At 37.3% G+C, this 19,593-nt stretch overlaps 1 protein-coding gene across 1 annotated transcript; it reads left to right on the top strand.

The window, feature by feature from the left end:
• Positions 1-6,506: 6,506 nt before the first annotated feature.
• On the top strand, positions 6,507-19,593 carry LOC138334687 (post-GPI attachment to proteins factor 4-like). Its single transcript, XM_069283353.1, has 2 exons — positions 6,507-6,629; positions 13,794-19,593. Exons 1-2 carry the CDS (start codon positions 6,610-6,612, stop codon positions 15,040-15,042), a joined length of 1,269 nt encoding a protein of 422 aa, XP_069139454.1. The 5' UTR covers positions 6,507-6,609; the 3' UTR covers positions 15,043-19,593.

The raw sequence follows: 19,593 nt of genomic DNA, 5'->3' as shown, positions 1-19,593 counted from the left end.
GTTTGTTGAAATACGTGATTTTTATTCAAATCTAAAAGTTAAACCAGAAATTTAGCTATAAACATTGTTGTGGCCTTGATATGACCCAGTGACACTGTCTTTAGTTACACAACACACCCTGACATATGACCTAGTGACCTTGTTTTTGGTTACACAACATACCCTGACATGTGACACAGTGAACTTGTTTTTGGTTTTACAATACACCCTGACATATGACACAGTGACCTTGTTTTTGGTTACACAACATACCCTTATATATGACCCAGTGACCTTGTTTTTGGTTACACAACATACCCTGACATATGACCCAGTGAACTTGTCTTTGGTTTCACAATACACCCTGACATGACCCAGTGAACTTGTCTTTGGTTTCACAATACACCCTGACATATGACCCAGTGACCTTGTTTTTGGTTACACAACATACCCTGACATATGACCCAGTGAACTTGTCTTTGGTTTCACAAAACATCCTGACATATGACCCAGTGACCTTGTTTTTGGTTTCACAACACACCCTGACATATGACCCAGTGACCTTGTTTTTGGTTACACAACACACCCTGACATATGACCCAGTGACCTTGTCTTTGGTTACACAACACACCCTGACATATGACCCAGTGACCTTGTTTTTGGTTACACAACATACCCTGACATATGACCCAGTGAACTTGTCTTTGGTTTCACAAAACATCCTGACATATGACCCAGTGACCTTGTTTTTGGTTTCACAAAACACCCTGACATATGACCCAGTGACCTTGTTTTTGGTTACACAACACACCCTGACATGACCCAGTGACACTGTCTTTAGTTACACAACACACCCTGACATATGACACAGTGACCTTGTCTTTGGTTACACAACATACCCTGACATATGACCTAGTGACCTTGTCTTTAGTTGCACAATACACGCTTACATATGACCCAGTGACCTTGTCTTGGGTTACACAACACACCCTGACATATGACCCAGTGACCTTGTCTTTGGTTACACAACACACCCTGACATATGACCCAGTGACCTTGTTTTTGGTTACGCAACCCATCCTGACATATGACCCATTTACCTTGTCTTTGGTTACACAACACACCCTGACATATGACCCATTTACCTTGTCTTTGGTTACACTACACACCCTGACATATGACCCAGTGACCTTGTTTTTGGTTACGCAACCCATCCTGACATATGACCCATTTACCTTGTCTTTGGTTACACTACACACCCTGACATATGACCCAGTGACCTTGTTTTTGGTTACGCAACCCATCCTGACATATGACCCATTTACCTTGTCTTTGGTTACACTACACACCCTGACATATGACCCAGTGACCTTGTTTTTGGTTACACAACACACCCTGACATATGACCTAGTGACCTTGTCTTTGGTTACACAACACACCCTGACATATGACCCAGTGACCTTGTCTTTGGTTACACAACCCATCCTGACATATGACCTAGTGACCTTGTCTTCAGTTGCACAATACACGCTTACATATGACCCAGTGACCTTGTCTTGGGTTACACAACACACCCTGACATATGACCCAGTGAACTTGTCTTTGGTTACACAACACATCCTGACATATGACCCAGTGACCTTGTTTTTGGTTACACAACACACCCTGACATATGACCCAGTGACCTTGTCTTTGGTTACACAACACACCCTGACATATGACACAGTGAACTTGTCTTTGGTTACACAACACACCCTGACATATGACCCAGTGACCTTGTCTTTGGTTACACAACACACCCTGACATATGACACAGTGACCTTGTCTTTGGTTACACAACACACCCTGACATATGACCCAGTGACCTTGTCTTTGGTTACACAACACACCCTGACATATGACCCAGTGACCTTGTTTTTGGTTACACAACACACCCTGACATATGACCCAGTGAACTTGTCTTTGGTTTCACAATACACCCTGACATATGACACAGTGACCTTGTTTTTGGTTACACAACATACCCTTATATATGACCCAGTGACCTTGTCTTTGGTTACACAACACACCCTGACATATGACCCAGTGACCTTGTCTTTGGTTACACAACACACCCTGACATATGACCTAGTGACCTTGTCTTTGGTTACACAACACACCCTGACATATGACCCAGTGACCTTGTCTTTGGTTACACAACACACCCTGACATATGACCCAGTGACCTTGTCTTTGGTTACACAACACACCCTGACATATGACCCAGTGACCTGACATATGACCCAGTGACATTGTCTTTGGTTACACAACACACCCTGACATATGACCCAGTGAACTTGTCTTTGGTTACACAACACATCCTGACATATGACCCAGTGACATTGTCTTTGGTTACACAACATACCCTTACATATGACACAGTAACTTGTCTTTGGTTACACAACACACCCTGACATATGACCCAGTGAACTTGTCTTTGGTTACACAACACACCCTGACATATGACCCAGTGACCTTGTCTTTGGTTTCACAAAACATCCTGACATATGACCCAGTGACCTTGTTTTTGGTTTCACAAAACACCCTGACATATGACCCAGTGAACTTGTCTTTGGTTACACAATACACCCTGACATATGACCCAGTGAACTTGTCTTTGGTTACACAACCCATCCTGACATATGACCCAGTGAACTTGTCTTTAGTTACACAACACATCCTGACATATGACCCAGTGAACTTGTCTTTAGTTACACAACACACCCTGACATATGACCCAGTGACCTGGGAGGCTGAAGTTGGTTTCGAGTTCCGAGTTCCGTTTAAGCTAAACAGAACTCCGATTTAGGATTTTGTTTTTTTAAATAAAATTTTATAAACTCAGTTTAAGTAATTTGAAAATATTACAAATGTTCTCTGTTGTGTTTTGCCATAGATAATTTAAGGAAATTTTCTATCATTTTAGATAAAATCATTCTATATGCCAAAGACATATGAGAAATGTTGCCTGTTGGCTTTTTTCAATGGATTAATATTGGTTAATCCACTTTAATTTAGTTTTTCATCAACTCCCATTTCCGAGTTCCGTTTAAGTAAAACGGAACTAGGAACCGGTTCCGAGGTCCGTTTAAGGAAATTTTCTATCATTTTAGATAAAATCATTCTATGTGCCAAAGACACGAAATAATTATTGCTTGTGAACGATATACTATTGCGTGCGAACGAAATAATTATTGCGTGCAAACGAAATACTATTGCGTGCAAACGAAATAATTATTGCGTGCGAGCGCAATAATTATTGCGTGTAAACGCAATTATATTGCGTGCGAACGAAATAATTATTGCTTATGTTCGCACGCAATAATTATTTCATTCGCGCGCAATAGTATTTCGTTCGCACGCAATAATTATTTCGTTCGCACGCAATACTATTGCGTTCACACGCAATAATTATTTCGTTCGCACACAATACTATTGCGTTCACACGCAATACTTTTGCGTTCGCACGCAATACTATTGCGTTCACACGCAATAATTTTTTTTATTTCATGTCCGCTCCCAGCCACCGTATTTATCAGTGTTGATGCTTGCGAGCAACCACATGCCCGATACTCAATTATTTCTTGCTTAAACCAGTGCGTAGAGGTTCCTCAATCGGTTGACACAATAATATGGTATTTAATTCTAATGCCGACCTTTAAGGTCTACATATGGACGATTTCTCACATTTCCAATGCTTTGCAACGCGCCAGGTTCCATGTAGCAAAAGTATGCATTTAAAACTATTTCACGCACATTGCCGTTTTGAAAACTATATTCCATACATACATAGTTAAACATTTTATGAAGTACTTACTCTGTTTATGTTTATATGTCCTTGTAATTATTATGCCCAACAATATTTCCTTTTTAATCAAAATATTTTGCTGATCAAAATATCTTTTGGGTGACGAAAACACTGAAAATCTCTGACTTCACGTAAGTTAATTACTTTATGTGTTCGAACAAGAATTTCATCTACGTCCTTGGTTCGAACTACCCAAGTTAGACTTATTAGATAAAAAGTCAATGTTTTAACTATCTATCACAAGCTAAGAAAAACAGTTTTTCTGGGAAAATTCGGGTTGAACTATCCATTGATGAGACATAACCAGCAGTGGGTTACCGTAACGACCTGTACGCAGTTAATTTGCTACGCAATTAATTTGCTTTTATATTAATTATAACTTCTATTAAATGTCCTCATTTATCAATTAAATTATATGATAATGTACTGATACATATTACTTTATATGTATCGATTCAAATAAACATTACAGTACGAATGATTTCCAGTAATTAACGGCAATTTCATGTGTAAAATGTTATGTTTCTGATCGCAATAAATACTTCTATCTGTCAAAGTCTAATATAGACTACAGAATAAATATGTCTTTTCTCATATCTCCTAACACATCATCTAGTCTGTCTGTGGTCTGAATTTTGTGGACATATTACCTGTACACGATGTCCATCTGTAGTGGACACCGTGTTCACACGTAGTGCACTCCGTGTCTACCTGTAGTCTAAATCTTGTGCACTCCGTGTCTACCTGTAGTCTAAATCTTGTGCACTCCGTGTCTACCTCGTGCACTCCGTGTCCACTTGTAGTCTTTTTAAAATTTTTAATGTAAGTTTGATCATGCAATTCTACATGAGGAAATAACAACTTGTCGTCCATATAAATGGTTGATCAATTACTTTAAAGCAGTACCAAAAAATATATATTTATTAAAACCCGTTGAAAACATATAAAAATAACGTGAATTATTACAACGGTATAACTTGCAATATTTACTAATTTTCGGACTAACGGTCCTTCGGACTATTGGGCCTTAGGACTATTGGAAATTCGGACTAACGGGCCTTCGGACTATTGAGCCGTAGCTAGGGATATAAGGGTATCACCTCGGGTACTATACCATCCCTCGACAACCATAGTCATAGACCATAGTGCCCTCAAAAGAAGGCAATAATACATAAATAGTGCCCTTAAACGAAGGCAATGATTTGCTCCATTAGCAGTAGTGACGCCCTTATATCCCTACGGCCTAATAGTTCGAAGGCCCGATAGTCCGAAGGTCCAATAGCCCTAAGGCCCTTTAATCCGAAGGCCCAATAGTCCGAAGGCCCGATAGTCCGAAAACAGATAATATAATTGGGATTTATATGCGAACAGTGCTTGAAATGAAACAAACGTTTATTACAGTTTTCGATGCAAAAGATTTGTTGTAAACTTGCTAAGGTATACTTACATGTATGTGACTATAGAATTGATACGGAAAATGATATGAAACAACGAAATGTAGCGTATTTTCAAAAAGAGCATTATCTTGAAATACATAAACGTATCTGATATTAAAGAGTATTATTTTTTATATGTACAATGCAATCCTGTTTAATATTTCCCCCAAAAAATATCATTATGCGGACCATTTCCATCATTATGGGTAGAATAAACAATTCAAAGAATGGGGAAGTAAAATTAAGTCGTTAAATACATGTAGATATTGTACAATATAACGACGTTTACAGGTATAATAAAAGTCATTTTTCGGTAAGATTTGATTATATACATTATTAATTCATGGAGCAATGTTAATCCTAATGCAATACAGTGTACAAAAGGCTAACAATCGGAATTTTAAAGCTTGCATATTTGTAAGATAATCCATAGAATGTATGCTTGTGAGATATCCTATAAAATGTAAGATGCTATTTTTATTATTCTTATTTTTTTATTTTTTTATTTTGATGTAATTTTGACCTGACATTGCGCCATGAAGAAATGACAACTTGCTGTCTATAGAAATTGTCAGATCAGCAGTGCCGAAAAATGTTTTCGTAAAAATATGTTAATTATAACAACTCTATAACTTGCAATATTTACTAATTTTCGGACTAACGGGCCTTCGGACTATTGGGCCTTCGGACTAACGGGCCTTCGGACTATTGGGCCTTCGGACTAACGGGCCTTCGGACTATTGGGCCGTAGGGATATAAGGGTGTCACCATAATATGCACCAATTGTAGCTCTTAGACGACAACATTTTCTGTCTGAAAGTCTTTTGAGCTGCTACATGTATTATGTAATTGCATATTACATAGTTATCTACCCTTGTGGGTAGGTATTGATTGTGGCATCATGTGTTTGCGAGCGTAACATTATACTTTTCGGGGAAAACGACGTGAATTGCGCTTACATAATCCTACCCGCAAGGGAGCTAACTCTGTAATATGCAATAGCCTAATGTACATTTATACTTGAACGTGTAACAGTTAGACGATCGAGTAAACATTAACATCAATATCCGTGAACGTATTCGTGAATGTTCTTACAAGACGTTTAAGAAAATCTTCCCATGGCGTCTAGTATAAATTTGCATGGTCAGTAGTTCGATCTTGTATAATTGATTTAATCAACGATTTCAGTGTTTCACTTTCAGTTTCACTTTCATTTTGAGGTATTTTTTGTTTCCAAACACTGAAGAGTTCCACCGGAATACTAAGCTTACTAACTCGCGGTCGGTACTGTAGATGAAGTTGAAAATGATATTGATATGCTGATCAAGATTAGTCTGGAACTGTACAATGCTGCTTAATTTCATACGGTTAGTATAAAGGCTTTCCTCAATCCCCAAACTGATTCCACTTGTTAAATTGACACAGTCCGTAATTGCACTCTAAACAGGTTGGCACTCCCACACTTCTACTTCTAGTTCTACTTCTACCGGTTATCGACCTACTCCAACATGGTGAAGATTATGTCGAATGGTTGTGGAGCATGAAATATGGGAATTGGAAATTAATATTTGTGTTTTGAGATTGCGGATTTGAATAAGGGTACAGTTTCAGAAGATATCATTTGTGTACGGAGGTGAGAGATTCCATTCTTTTACTGTTCTTGAGAAGAAAAAAAAATCTTTTCTGTAAGTTGTTCTGCATGATGTTAATTGGAATGTTAAGTGGTGGTTGTGTCTTGTGGATCTTTTGATTTGAATGATGTGCTTTGTTGTAATAGCAACCATCTGGTGGATGATCTTAAACATCATGGTCATTCTCACGTCTTTACGGCGATCTTCGAGACTGCGCCAGTTTAGTACTTCCAACATACTTCCGACACTAGATGTGTTATGGAAGCAGTTGGAGATAAAACAGGCAGCTCAGCGCTGTACCATTTCCACCTTATCTATATCTTTCTTTAAATAGGGGTCCCATATACTGCTCTAGCATATTCAACCTGAGGGCGGACCAGGGACTTATAGGCCTTTTCTTAGATGGAACACGATGATATTTTGAGGTTCCGCCTCAGGAAGCCAAGGGTGGAATTAGCTTTTTTACTGATGTTATTAATATGGGTGTCCCATTTTAGATCTAAATTAATGGTGACACCCAAGTATTTCGCCTCAGTCACATGTTCTAGTTCTTGACCATGAAGTACACATGGGTTGATGGTGGGTTTGGTGTTTTTAGTGACAGTAAGGACTTGGCATTTCCCAGGATGGAAAGCCATTTTCTATTTTTTCTCCAATTGGGCCAACTTGTCTAGGTCTCTTTGCAGGTATATGGCATCCTCTGTGGATGCAACTGCTAAATACATAATGGTATCATCTGCAAAGAGCCTAATGGAAGAAGAGATGCCATCTACAATGTCATTGATATAATAAAGAAAAAGACTCGGACCGAGGACCGACCCCTGGGGGACCCCTGATCTTACTGGACAGAGTTGGACATTTCCCCCTCGACAATGACATGTTGGGATCTATTATTTAAGAAATTTTGTATCCAGGTGTTTGTTTTTCCTGTAATACCATAGCCTTCCAATTTATGAATAAGTAGGTCGTGACTCACCTAATCAAATGCCTTACTAAAATCCATGATTAGAATGTCTGTTTGTTTACCATGTTCTAGATTTGTTGTAATGTCATCTATCAATTCAATGAGCTGCCTCTCACATGATCTAGATTGCCTAAAACCGTGTTGCAAGGGATATAATATGTTGCTTTTGTCAGCGTGGTTCATGATGTTACTCACTATGACATGTTCGAGTAATTTGCAAAATATAAGTGAGAGAAATTGGACGGTAATTCCGCATTGAATTTCTGACCTTTTTTAAATACAATGGCTTAATGTAGGCTCTTCTCCAGTCTGATGGTACATGACTTGTGTCTAGTGAACTTTGGAAGATGAAACAGAATGGGGGAAATATCTACAGCTAGCTCTTTATTTTAAGTACTTTGGGTTTGATTTGGTCAGGCCCAGCAGCTTTAGATGCATCATGATTTTTAAGTAGTTTACAGATACCATAAGATGATATTTGAAAATCAGGCAGTTTACGATATTTGGTTTGAGTGTTGTTACTTACAGGAGGAGCTTTTGAGCTATCAGTGCTAGTGAAGACAGATTGAAATTGTTCATTTAGGATGTTAGCTTTCAGGGATCAATCTAGCTCTGATTTATTACCCTTTATGGGTAAATTTCCCCTCAAGAAATGAATTCCCCTCTGGCCTAAAATTTCCCTGAAGATTTAAAAATTCCCCATTTGAAGCTAAAAAATGACCGTTTTTATAACACAATTTCCCCTGTGACTTATTTTTCAAATATTTTTTAGACTTTAGTTTGCAAATTTCTTCAAATTTATCATACAGCTAATCAGCTATTGCATATTTTATGATCAACTCATATTTTTCATTATTGAGCTTAAAATTTTGCTTTACTAAATCTAGAAATAAAATTAGTTGTTTTACAGTACTTTTTCTTCAAAATGCATATAATTTTGGACCAAAATAAGAAGATTCAAATTCCCCTATATTTCGCTAAACTTTTCCCCTATTTTGAAAAAGGGTAGTTTTCCCCCAAAACCTAGATTGATCCCTGGCTTTTTGTACAGGATCTGTATGTAGTTTGCCATTACTTTCATGTGGGCCTACTCCGTTGTAATCCGATTTTTTGTGTTTAATGTAGGTCCAAATTTTTTTCATTTGTTGGTATTATAATCTTGTGAATTTGGATTGTGTCTGAGTTTGAGGTGACCACATCTTCAATATATTTCCAATAGGCTTGTCTCAGTAGTGTTTGGATGTGGTGTTTGAGTGATCTAAATTTCTCTTTGATGGACAGATTTCCAGATTTTTTAGCTTTCTAATATAGACGGTTTCTTTTGTTAATTAGTTTCTAATTTCGTGTGTTAGCCACGGATTCCCATCCTTTTTTCTAGCCTGTTTGTACATGGTATATGTTCCCTAACCAGATTATTGATGAAATGTTTGAAGTTTACCCATAGCCCTTCTATCGTTAGGACCCTATTACTTGACAGTTCAAGATGGAATTCCTGAAGCTCGTTTCTCATAATGTCCCAGTTTGCATTTCTGTCTAAGGGAATGAGTCGGGGTTTCTGTGTCAATTTCTGTCTAAGGGAATGAGTCGGGGGTTTCTGTGACAATTTCTGTATAAGGGAATGAGTCGGGGTTTCTGTGTCAATTTCTGTATAAGGGAATGAGTCAGGGTTTCTGTGTCAATTTCTGTATAAGGGAATGAGTCGGGGTTTCTGTGTCAATTTCTGTATAAGGGAATGAGTCGGGGTTTCTGTGTCAATTTTTGTATAAGGGAATGAGTCGGGGTTTCTGTGTCAATTTCTGTATAAGGGAATGAGTCGCGGTTTCTGTGACAATTTCTGTATAAGAAATTTTAGGACCCTATTACTTGACAGTTCAAGATGGAATTCCTGAAGCTCGTTTCTCATAATGTCCCAGTTTGCATTTCTGTCTAAGGGAATGAGTCGGGGTTTCTGTGACAATTTCTGTATAAGGGAATGAGTCGGGGTTTCTGTGTCAATTTCTGTATAAGGGAATGAGTCAGGGTTTCTGTGTCAATTTCTGTATAAGGGAATGAGTCGGGGTTTCTGTGTCAATTTCTGTATAAGGGAATGAGTCGGGGTTTCTGTGTCAATTTCTGTATAAGGGAATGAGTCGGGGTTTCTGTGTCAATTTCTGTATAAGGGAATGAGTCGGGGTTTCTGTGACAATTTCTGTATAAGGGAATGAGTCAGGGTTTCTGTGTCAATTTCTGTATAAGGGAATAAGTCGGGGTTTCTGTGTCAATTTCTGTATAAGGGAATGAGTCGGGGTTTCTGTGTCAATTTCTGTATAAGGGAATGAGTCGGGGTTTCTCTGTCAATTTCTGTATAAGGGAATGAGTGGGGGTTTCTCTGTCAATTTCTGTGGTACAGATTTAAATTCTGCACAGACAATATCATGGTCCGAAACGCCTGGTAATGGTTCAATTCTGGTGACTAGGCTGGGATTGTTTGTGATCATAAGATCTAGAGTGTTATTATTTCTAGTCGGGAATTTCATAAGTTGGGTTAACCCAGTGTCATTAAGAAGATTGCCGAAATTATGGTGTAATTTGGAATGGGTAGTATGTGGTTTTACTATGTTTTTGTCCCAGTTCCAACCTGGAAGATTGAAGTCTCCTCAAATGAAAAGTGACGACTTTGGGATCCAGCTAGCTCCACGTAGGGATATATGGCACATTTCTATGCTAGTTTTGTTGCCTGTTTTTGGATTGTAGTAAGAACAGATACAATACTTGGATTTTTGCCCAAATAATTTCATAATCTTCAGGGGGGTTTCGATTGTCAACAGAGTCACTTATATAATCATCTTTGATAGCTATAAAGACACCTCCTCCCTCACTTGTAAGTCTATCTTTTCTATAGACCTTTATAAGTAAGTCATGCATTTGAGTTACAGTCATGCATTTGAGTTATCTTTTTTTAAATTCCCAAATGTGAAATAAAAATAGATAAAGTTTTGATTAACAAAAAAAGGGCGTCATAATTTCCAAATTGCCTTTATTTGCCATATTACTGTATAAAAGCAACGGGTCGGTGTGGCTTGTACATACATGTAGATAAGCTTTCTTAGTCACTCAGCTGACGGAGCATGCTTCTTTGGCTCAGTCTGTAGAGTCAAAGGTTTCCACGCCAGAGATCCAGGTTCGATTCCTGGTTGTGGCACTCGACAGGAATCATGTGTATTTTCTCTGTTCTTCTAGTAGTTCTACAACTGAAGACTACAATAATGTGTGTGAACTATACAGGGCTCGACATTGCCCGACTACCCGGGGGGTGACACCCTTATATCCCTACGGCCCAATAGTCCTTAGGCCCAATAGTCCGAAGGTCCAACAGTCCTAAGGCCCAATAGTCCAATTGTTATAATTCACGTACTTTCATAGTTTGATATGTTTTCGATAAGAAAATGTCTCACATTGTATAAAATATCTCATAAGCATACATTCAATGAATTTTCTTACAAACATACAAGCTTTAAGATGTCCGAAAGTAAACCTTATGTGTGCAATGTTATTTGATTGTGTACATTACTCCATGAATGGATGATGTATATAAATCTTCAAATCTTACAAAAAATGACTTTTATACATTGGTTAATACATGGCAGGTGAGGATCGATATATACTCTAACATATCGACTCAAAGTTTTTCATTTTTAGAAACTATTAGTTAATTAATATAACTTCTGTGACATCATTACCCAAACGTTGAGTTCTTCAGGGTGACGTCATGTAGCCATCGTTCTTGCTGTAAATAAAGTATAAATAGGAAAATTCTTTTTTACGCTACATTTCGTTCTTTTTTTCAGAGTCACGTACAGGGTCTTTTGTATCGAACACTGTAATAAATGTTTGTTTCATTTCGGATACTGTTAGCACATAAATTCAAGTTACGTTATCTGTTGTCGGACTATCGGGCCTTCGGACTAACGGGCCTTCTGACTATCGGCCCTTCGGACTAACGGGCTTTCGGACTATTGGGCTGTAGGGATATAAGGCGGTCACCACCCGGGGCAGGTCAGACCCCCTGTCGGGCAGATCAATTACAGTACGTCTGTGACTTGTCCGACTGGGCAGGTGGATATTTTAGTGCCATTGATACTTGTTTTATAGGCTGATGTAGAGATGTCAGTCATTAAAATAAAATTAGGGACCAATGAACAAAATCTGAGCTACGAGGCCTGTTAATACATGATGTAACAAATGGTAGCTGAAAAGCAACGGAATGACAATAGTGGAAATCAAAGGTTTATCATCTTGTGCAAAATTAATTATAGTACACATGACCAGCTATTGACTGAAAATCAAGAAATTTATATGTTCTGTTCGACGTGCAAGCTGCACACCACCTATAGTCTACTAATTAATAAATCTTTTACTATTTCAGTTTTTGCCTGTAGAATATTGCTTGCTAAGACACCTGTTCATCTAAATAATCACTGATACTGTGTGAACTAAGAATAAAATATATCAAAGTAGATTGGTAGTGTCAGGGGAGCTATGAGGTGGGGAAGGTTCCTGATATTATCACTAGGCCGATTGAAATGTAGGAACTAATTATAATCTTAACAGGACATATTTTGTTATTAAATGTATAAAAAGTTTACTACAGTGTATCAATATGCTCATACATAAAACAAAAATTAAGAAAATCAAAAGGAATGATAAATCAATCATAAAGATGGAGAAATTTTATCATTTTTCATTAAATTTTATTGGGCAAGTCAAATTTCCAGTCGGGCAGGTAGGTTTTTGTGGTCACCTGCCCAACAAGGCAAGTTATCAATAAAGTTAATTTTGAGCCCTGCTATAATACATTGTCTCACTTTGTCATCAATGACAATATTTATCTAAGGTACTCTCGATTGACTGCAGTGTATAGCCATCAAGGAAAGGATTTATTGCAAAAGTCATGATCGAGTTTTACATGTGATACAGTACTTTTAGCCCCATCGTAAGCAATAGAGGTGATTTTTAAATTTTTGTTTGTGACTTACAAAACATCAGTCAATGAGATTTGTCTCCATTTGGGTAATAATGTTGAAAGTTGTTCTTTTGGGTAATAATGTTGAAATTTGTTCATTTGGGTAATAATGTTGAAATTTGTTCATTTGGGTAATAATGTTGAAAGTTGTTCATTTGGGTAATAATGTTGAAAGTTGTTCATTTGGGTAATAATGTTGAAAGTTGTTCATTTGGGTAATAATGTTGAAAGTTGTTCATTTGGGTAATAATGTTGAAAGTTGTTCATTTGGGTAATAATGTTGAAAGTTGTTTTAGTGGTGATGCCAATGCCATCTAAAAATTTTGACACCCATTTCAGGGATCAATCTATGAATCTAACTCTGATTTATTACCGTTTATGGGTAGTTTCTTATCAAGAAATGAATTCCCATCTAGCCTAAAATTCCACTGAAAATTAAAAATTCCCCATTTGAGACTAAAAAATACATTGTTGTAACCGTTTCCCCCTGTGACTTATTTTTCATGAATTTTTAGCTCAACTGGACCAAAGGGCTGGTACACATAGATATACCTCCCAAAGACAGGAAGGTTCAGACAAAGTATAATGGCTGATAACATATATACCCCACCTTTTTTTCATCCCCCTGTTGTGAGAGGTAATAATATTTATTCTGAGACAGCAGAAATGGATAATTTCATAGCACTATTAATGGTATTACAAAACTCACACTCTCTCAGGCAATGTACTGCACACTCAAAAATATTAATTAAATGGAGAATTAAATACTTCACTGATTAAAGGCCAGTTGTGTCTCAATGTGTCTGGCAGCCATCTAATATTACATGTACCAGCTGTCAACAGAAGTAGATGTCTATACAGTACTTGTACATGAACCTGTTCTACTTTCATTTTGCTTCTAATTGTAAGACAGTTCTGTTTTTTCCTTTTTTAGGATTTTAATGATGTTCAGAAGATGCAGATGTTTCCAGACAATTGACCGGGTGTTTGTTCAACAGTTTATATGCCTGTGTGTGATCACTTTCTGTGTTATCCTTCCCATCATCTGCTTCCATCTGCGGCACTCTTTATACTACCTGTTATGGGAGAAGAATGTTACCCGAGGTCGCAACCAAATGAGAATGGAAAATAACAAAAGAATAGAAGATGCTACTGCGTTTCTGAAGAAAGTCAGTGATGCTAGATCTCAACTTGATGGTCATCAAAATGTTAGTCATGCCGACATAGGTATAACAATTATAACAGTTTCCAGGAATCGCCATCGTTTGGATAACTATGAACCAAAATATTTGACACAGGTTGTTGCCAAGTTCATGAAGGCCATTGAGGAAACCCCTGATCTAAAACACAAGTATCAACTTTTCTTGTGTGATGTCGACCCCATTCCTGATTCCTATTCAGAGATAAAACCGTTAGCTAAGTTGTTACCTGTATTTCAAAGATTTGGGAGTGATTTAGATAACCCAGTCGTGTGGCAAACGATGACTATCAGTGACCGGTTGGAGAAAGAGAAACGTGATTATGTGTTCTGTGGTCGGAAGACATTGAATGCAAATGTATCCAGCATATTTCTTGTAGAAGACGACGCCCTTCCCCATGACGATCTCCTGCCTGTCTTAGATCGAGTGATCTCAAATGTTTTTGATAAGTCCATCAATAATGGAGGTCATTACAAGAAAAATGTAACTTACATAAAGTTTTATCACCCAGAACGACTTCTTGGGTATCTTAGCCTTGAGCCAGAGAGAATTCCGGAGCTTTTGTGTTTGAGTTGCATTTTGAGCCTGATAATGCTACTTTGCTATCAGAGATATCGCCCAGTGACCGCTTCGTACACTCATATCATATGGCTATGTTTCTTTATTTATTCTTGTGTACTTTTTATTTTCATTGGTCGTCAGAACCTATTAGAACTACGGCGTGTGTCGAGTCAGCTGTACCAGGTGACCCCAGCTCCCGCCTGCTGTACACCAGCTATTTTATATCCAAGAGATGGCATGGAGGAGGTATTAAGATACCTGTCTTCTGTGAAATGTAAGGAAAAGTTTGGGAAAGACTACGCATTGGAGGAATTTAGAACTACGCATAAAAAGACTGGTCTTATGGTACAACCAAACCTTTTTACTCACATAGGAATGTACTCCTCTCTACGTAATGAAGTGTTAGATCCATTTATTGTATGATACATGTGTACATCTTAATTCAGGTAGTTAAACCCTCCGATAATTAAACTCAGGTGATTTATTATCTGAAGAGTTCTGAATATGTGATTGTGATGGTTGCAGATTCAGTCTGGACTTTAGGATTATGTATAACAGCTGTATTAAAAGTCTGTGATATGTAAAAGTTTGAATAACACTACAGTGATATCCCTAAGGTAAAGCAGGTATACAATTTCTTCAGTGTATCTTCATTGTTTTATTCTGTTTTTAATATGTCTCCCAAAAATAATTAGGGGGCATAGTTTTAATAGATTCAATACTTATTTTTTCCACATTATTTCACTGTACAGGTTTTAAGTTATTATCTTGGAAACTATTGGGTGGATCACCTCGGAAATCCAAAATGGCTGCCAAGGCCTTAATTTAGCCTCGGAAAATGTTGAATATTGGTGTACAGATCACTATATAACAAGCTTTTCAAAAAAAAATAAAAGATTAGTTTACATTAGTATTAACTGGACGTCTCTGATCGGTCAAAATTTACAATGTTATTTGGTCATGGTACACATGGGTTTGTGGGATACCAAACACAAAGTGATTGCGGGACTGTTTAGGAGATAATTTTAATGACTGTGGAGTCGTACATTACACAGTGTATAGTTTATAGTTTTGGTCACTTCACCATTTTCCAAACTAAGGGGAGATAATTTAGTTTTAGATTTAAGCTGAGAAATTAAAGTCATGTAGGAAGTCTGCTAAAGTATATCGTGCATTAAATTTCAATTTAATGGATTTTATTAAACACACTTACAGGAAAACCTTGTTGACCTTATATATATTGCATACTTCGTATATCAAAGACAATAATTATGCATTATTCTTTCAGATATAAACCTAATTAATGATATGCCCAAATAACTTTGTGTTTTAGTTTAGTCTAACTAAATTTGAGATATCCCATACTGATTATAAGTTAGGTTGACTAGTAATGCCAGGTTCAACTATACATTATATTTGAAATTTCTTACATTCCATAAAATATATAGACACAAGTGCATTTATTCAATAATGTTGATATTGATATAGCTTGCATTTTATACTACTGCAAACGTTTAAAGTTGTATGTTTGTGATTTCACTAATATATTTGTATGTTGACGCTCTAAATCTAACATAAATATTATATGGGGAGTCGGTAACACTCTAAAGATACTTTAAATATATCTATTGAGAATAAATGTACAAGTGTATTTGGTATAATTAGCGCCCTGGACGCTAACAAAAATGTAACGCTTATTAGGGAACCAAAATATAAGTTGTGGATGACAAAAATAGAGAGAAAAAAGTAATATTTTAACTCTTTCTGTACTCATGTCACATCAATCTGATACAACAAACACACATATGTCTACTTTCCTTTGAGATACGTTGATTATTAAATTCATGATTTTCACATGTGAAAGACTTGCAAGTTCATGTAATATGGGATGCAATACAAATGTCATAAACATCACAAGTAGTAGGGGGAGGGGAGGCATTTATATACTTCAACTTCTTCTCCAGAAGGGGGGAAGGGGCACTAATTACAGTAAATATGGTAAACGAAATTACTTGTAATTATATAATTCAATGTTGTCATGTCATGTAAGCTTTATTGTTATAAATTATTGTTGCGTTTTTGTTTTTAATATACATAACTTAGCATTTAGAAAGATTGTAATTGTTTTGTGTATTTTTGCAATTTTCAAGGTTTTAGTATTTTCATAGTGCCATGTTTATGATGTAGAGTTTTGTTTTATTATAACTGCAAATAAACTATATTGACTTACTTGTGTCCATTTTTAGTTCAATTGAACTATAATCTTGTATCACATATTCACATATTACCTTTTATCTGTTATTTCAGAAATAATTTCAGTTTTTAACTTCTTATATACATATGTTAAAAAGAGGCCCAGAGATATGTTATTCATTATTGGATCAACCATGTTCAACTTCAAAGGCTTATTAGTTTTTCATATAGATAACCTTGGTCACAGTTTTTTTATCCCCCGCCCAACGAAGATGGCGGGGGATATACAAATGGGTTCCATCCGTCCGTCCGTCCGTCTGTCCGTCCGTCCGTACGAATGGTTTCCGGAGCATAACTCTAAAACCAGTAGAGATATTTCCACGAAACTTCATAGACGCATTGGTCTTATGGTCTAGTAGTGCCTTTTGCTATTTTTAGGTTTTCATTTTTTGCATTTATTGCTGAAAATGGCAGATTTTTGTGTAAGAATAGTTTCTGGAGCACAACTCTAAAACCAGCAGAGATATTTCCATGAAACTTCATAGACACATTGTTCTTATGGTATATTAGTGCCTTTTGCTATTTTTAGGTTTTCATTTTTTGCACTTTTTCCGTAACCATGGAAACATTGCTGAAAATATCATATTTTTGTACCAGGTTCGTTTTCGCAGCATAACTGGAAAACCGGTTGAGATATATGCACGGAACTCCATAGGCACAGTCTTACGGTCTAGTAGTGCCTTTTGCTATTTTAAGGTTTTCACTTTTTGTACTTTTTTTCTGTAACCATGGAAACATTGCTGAAAATGGCAGATTTTTGTGTAAGAATCGTTTCCGGAGCACAACTCTAAAACCAGCAGAGATATTTCCATGAAACTTCATAGACACATTGTTCTTATGGTCTAGTAGTGCCTTTTGCTATTTTTAGGTTTCATTTTTTGCACTTTTTCCGTTACCATGGAAACATTGCTGAAAATATCATGGTAAATGGTAAATGTTACTTTGCAAAACTCCACCCATCTTTGTGTATATAGTCTAATATAAATGTCAAGGCTGTATACCTGATTCAACAATTGCAGCCCCGCTCTACTTGAATTATACTCCATCTTTCTTTAGCTCAACTTCCTTTTTCCTGTTTTTTTTCATACACATAAGTCTCCACATTCAAACCTACTTCAGCTTTGATATCTCCATTGGCGGGGATCTGAATGACTATGTCCTTGTATTTTTTTTTTTTTTTTTTTTTTTTTTAGAAAATTCACTCTACTAAATTGCCAATTTCAGATCAAGATATTAGCTAACAGAATGATAACTTGATATTAAGTGGATGAAATTGCGCTACTTTCATTGTCAGAAGGATAAACTTTGGTGACATCACTGTGAATGGTACACATCTCATGGGATTAGTAGCATGCTGTAGTAACAGGTTACATTTTTAGCTCACCTGGTCCGAAGGACCGAGGTGAGCTTATGGGATACCGCAGCGTCAGGCGTCCGTCGTCCGTCAACAATCGACTTCTTCTCCATAACCGCTGGTCGGATTTCAACAAAATTTGACTGGTAGCATCCTTATGGGCTACTAACTGAAAATTGTACAAATGATGGGGCTGATCCCCCGGGGGCTTGAGGGGCGGGCCAAAAGGTGTTAATTTGGCTATTTCCATATAAACGACTTCTTCTCTGAAACCAAGCATGGGATAGCACCCATAATGCAATGGTAGCATCCTTATAGGGTGGGGATTCAAAATTGTACAAATGATGGGGCTGACCCCCCGGGGGCCTGTGGGGCGGGGTCAAATGGGGTCAATTTGGCTATTTCCATTAAAACGACTTCTTTTCTGAAACTAAGCAAGAGATAGCACTCATAATGCAATGGTAGTATCCTTATAGGGTGGGGATTCAAAATTGTGCAAATGATAGGGCTGACCTCCCGGGGGCCTGAGGGGCGGGGTCATAAGGGGTCAATTTGGCTATTTCCATATAAATGGCTTCTTCTCTGCAACTAAGCATGGTATAGCACCCATAATGCAATGGTAGCATCCTTATAGGGTGGGGATTCCAAATTGTGCAAATGAAAGGGCTAACCCCCGGGGGCCTGAGGGGCGGGGTCAAAAGTGGCAAATTTCCATATAAATGACTTTTTCTCTGCAACTTAACATGGGATTATGCTCATAATGCAATGGTTACATCCTTACAGGGTTTGGATTCAAAATTTTGCAAATGATGGGGCTGACCCCCCGGGGGCCTGAAGGGTGGGATCAAAAGGGGTTAATTTAGCTATTTCCATATAAACAACTTCTTCTCTGCAACTAAGAATGGAAGAGCACTTATAATGCAATGGTAGCATCCTTATAGGGTTGGGATTTTAAATTGTACAAATGATAGGGCTGACCCCCGGGGCCTTAGACGGCAATAGATGCGAGGTCAAAAAGGTCAATTAGGCTTCTACTTTTATATATATTACTTTGTCTCTGAACCTATGTATTGGATAGCATATTTGTATGGTATCAATAGCATCATTGTATGGTTGTGATTCAAAATTAAACTTTGGGAGTCAATTTTGCTTATTTTTCTAATTGTCAGAGCCTTGTGATAATTACTAACAAATAACCAGGTGAGCGATACAGGCCCTCTGGGCCTCTTGTTTTTTGTATGCTTTTGACCAGGCGACTTTCAAGGTCACTAGAGCCAAAAACTTGTATGACATTAAAACCATGTTAAAATATTGTATGTTGAAATTTATGTTCTTTTCACTTTTGATACTAAAATTTTGAGTCCACA

The sequence above is a fragment of the Argopecten irradians genome, chromosome 11 (assembly GCF_041381155.1).
Source record: "Argopecten irradians isolate NY chromosome 11, Ai_NY, whole genome shotgun sequence".
Classification (NCBI taxonomy): domain Eukaryota; kingdom Metazoa; phylum Mollusca; class Bivalvia; order Pectinida; family Pectinidae; genus Argopecten; species Argopecten irradians.
This window is presented reverse-complemented; position numbering and strand designations above follow the sequence as displayed.

Coding starts and splice junctions, on each gene's coding strand:
- LOC138334687 (XM_069283353.1), top strand. CDS start 6,610: ATGCTGCTTAATTTCATACG. Junction 6,630..13,793: donor ATGCTGCTTAATTTCATACG/GTTAGTATAAAG, acceptor TTCCTTTTTTAG/GATTTTAATGATGTTCAGAA.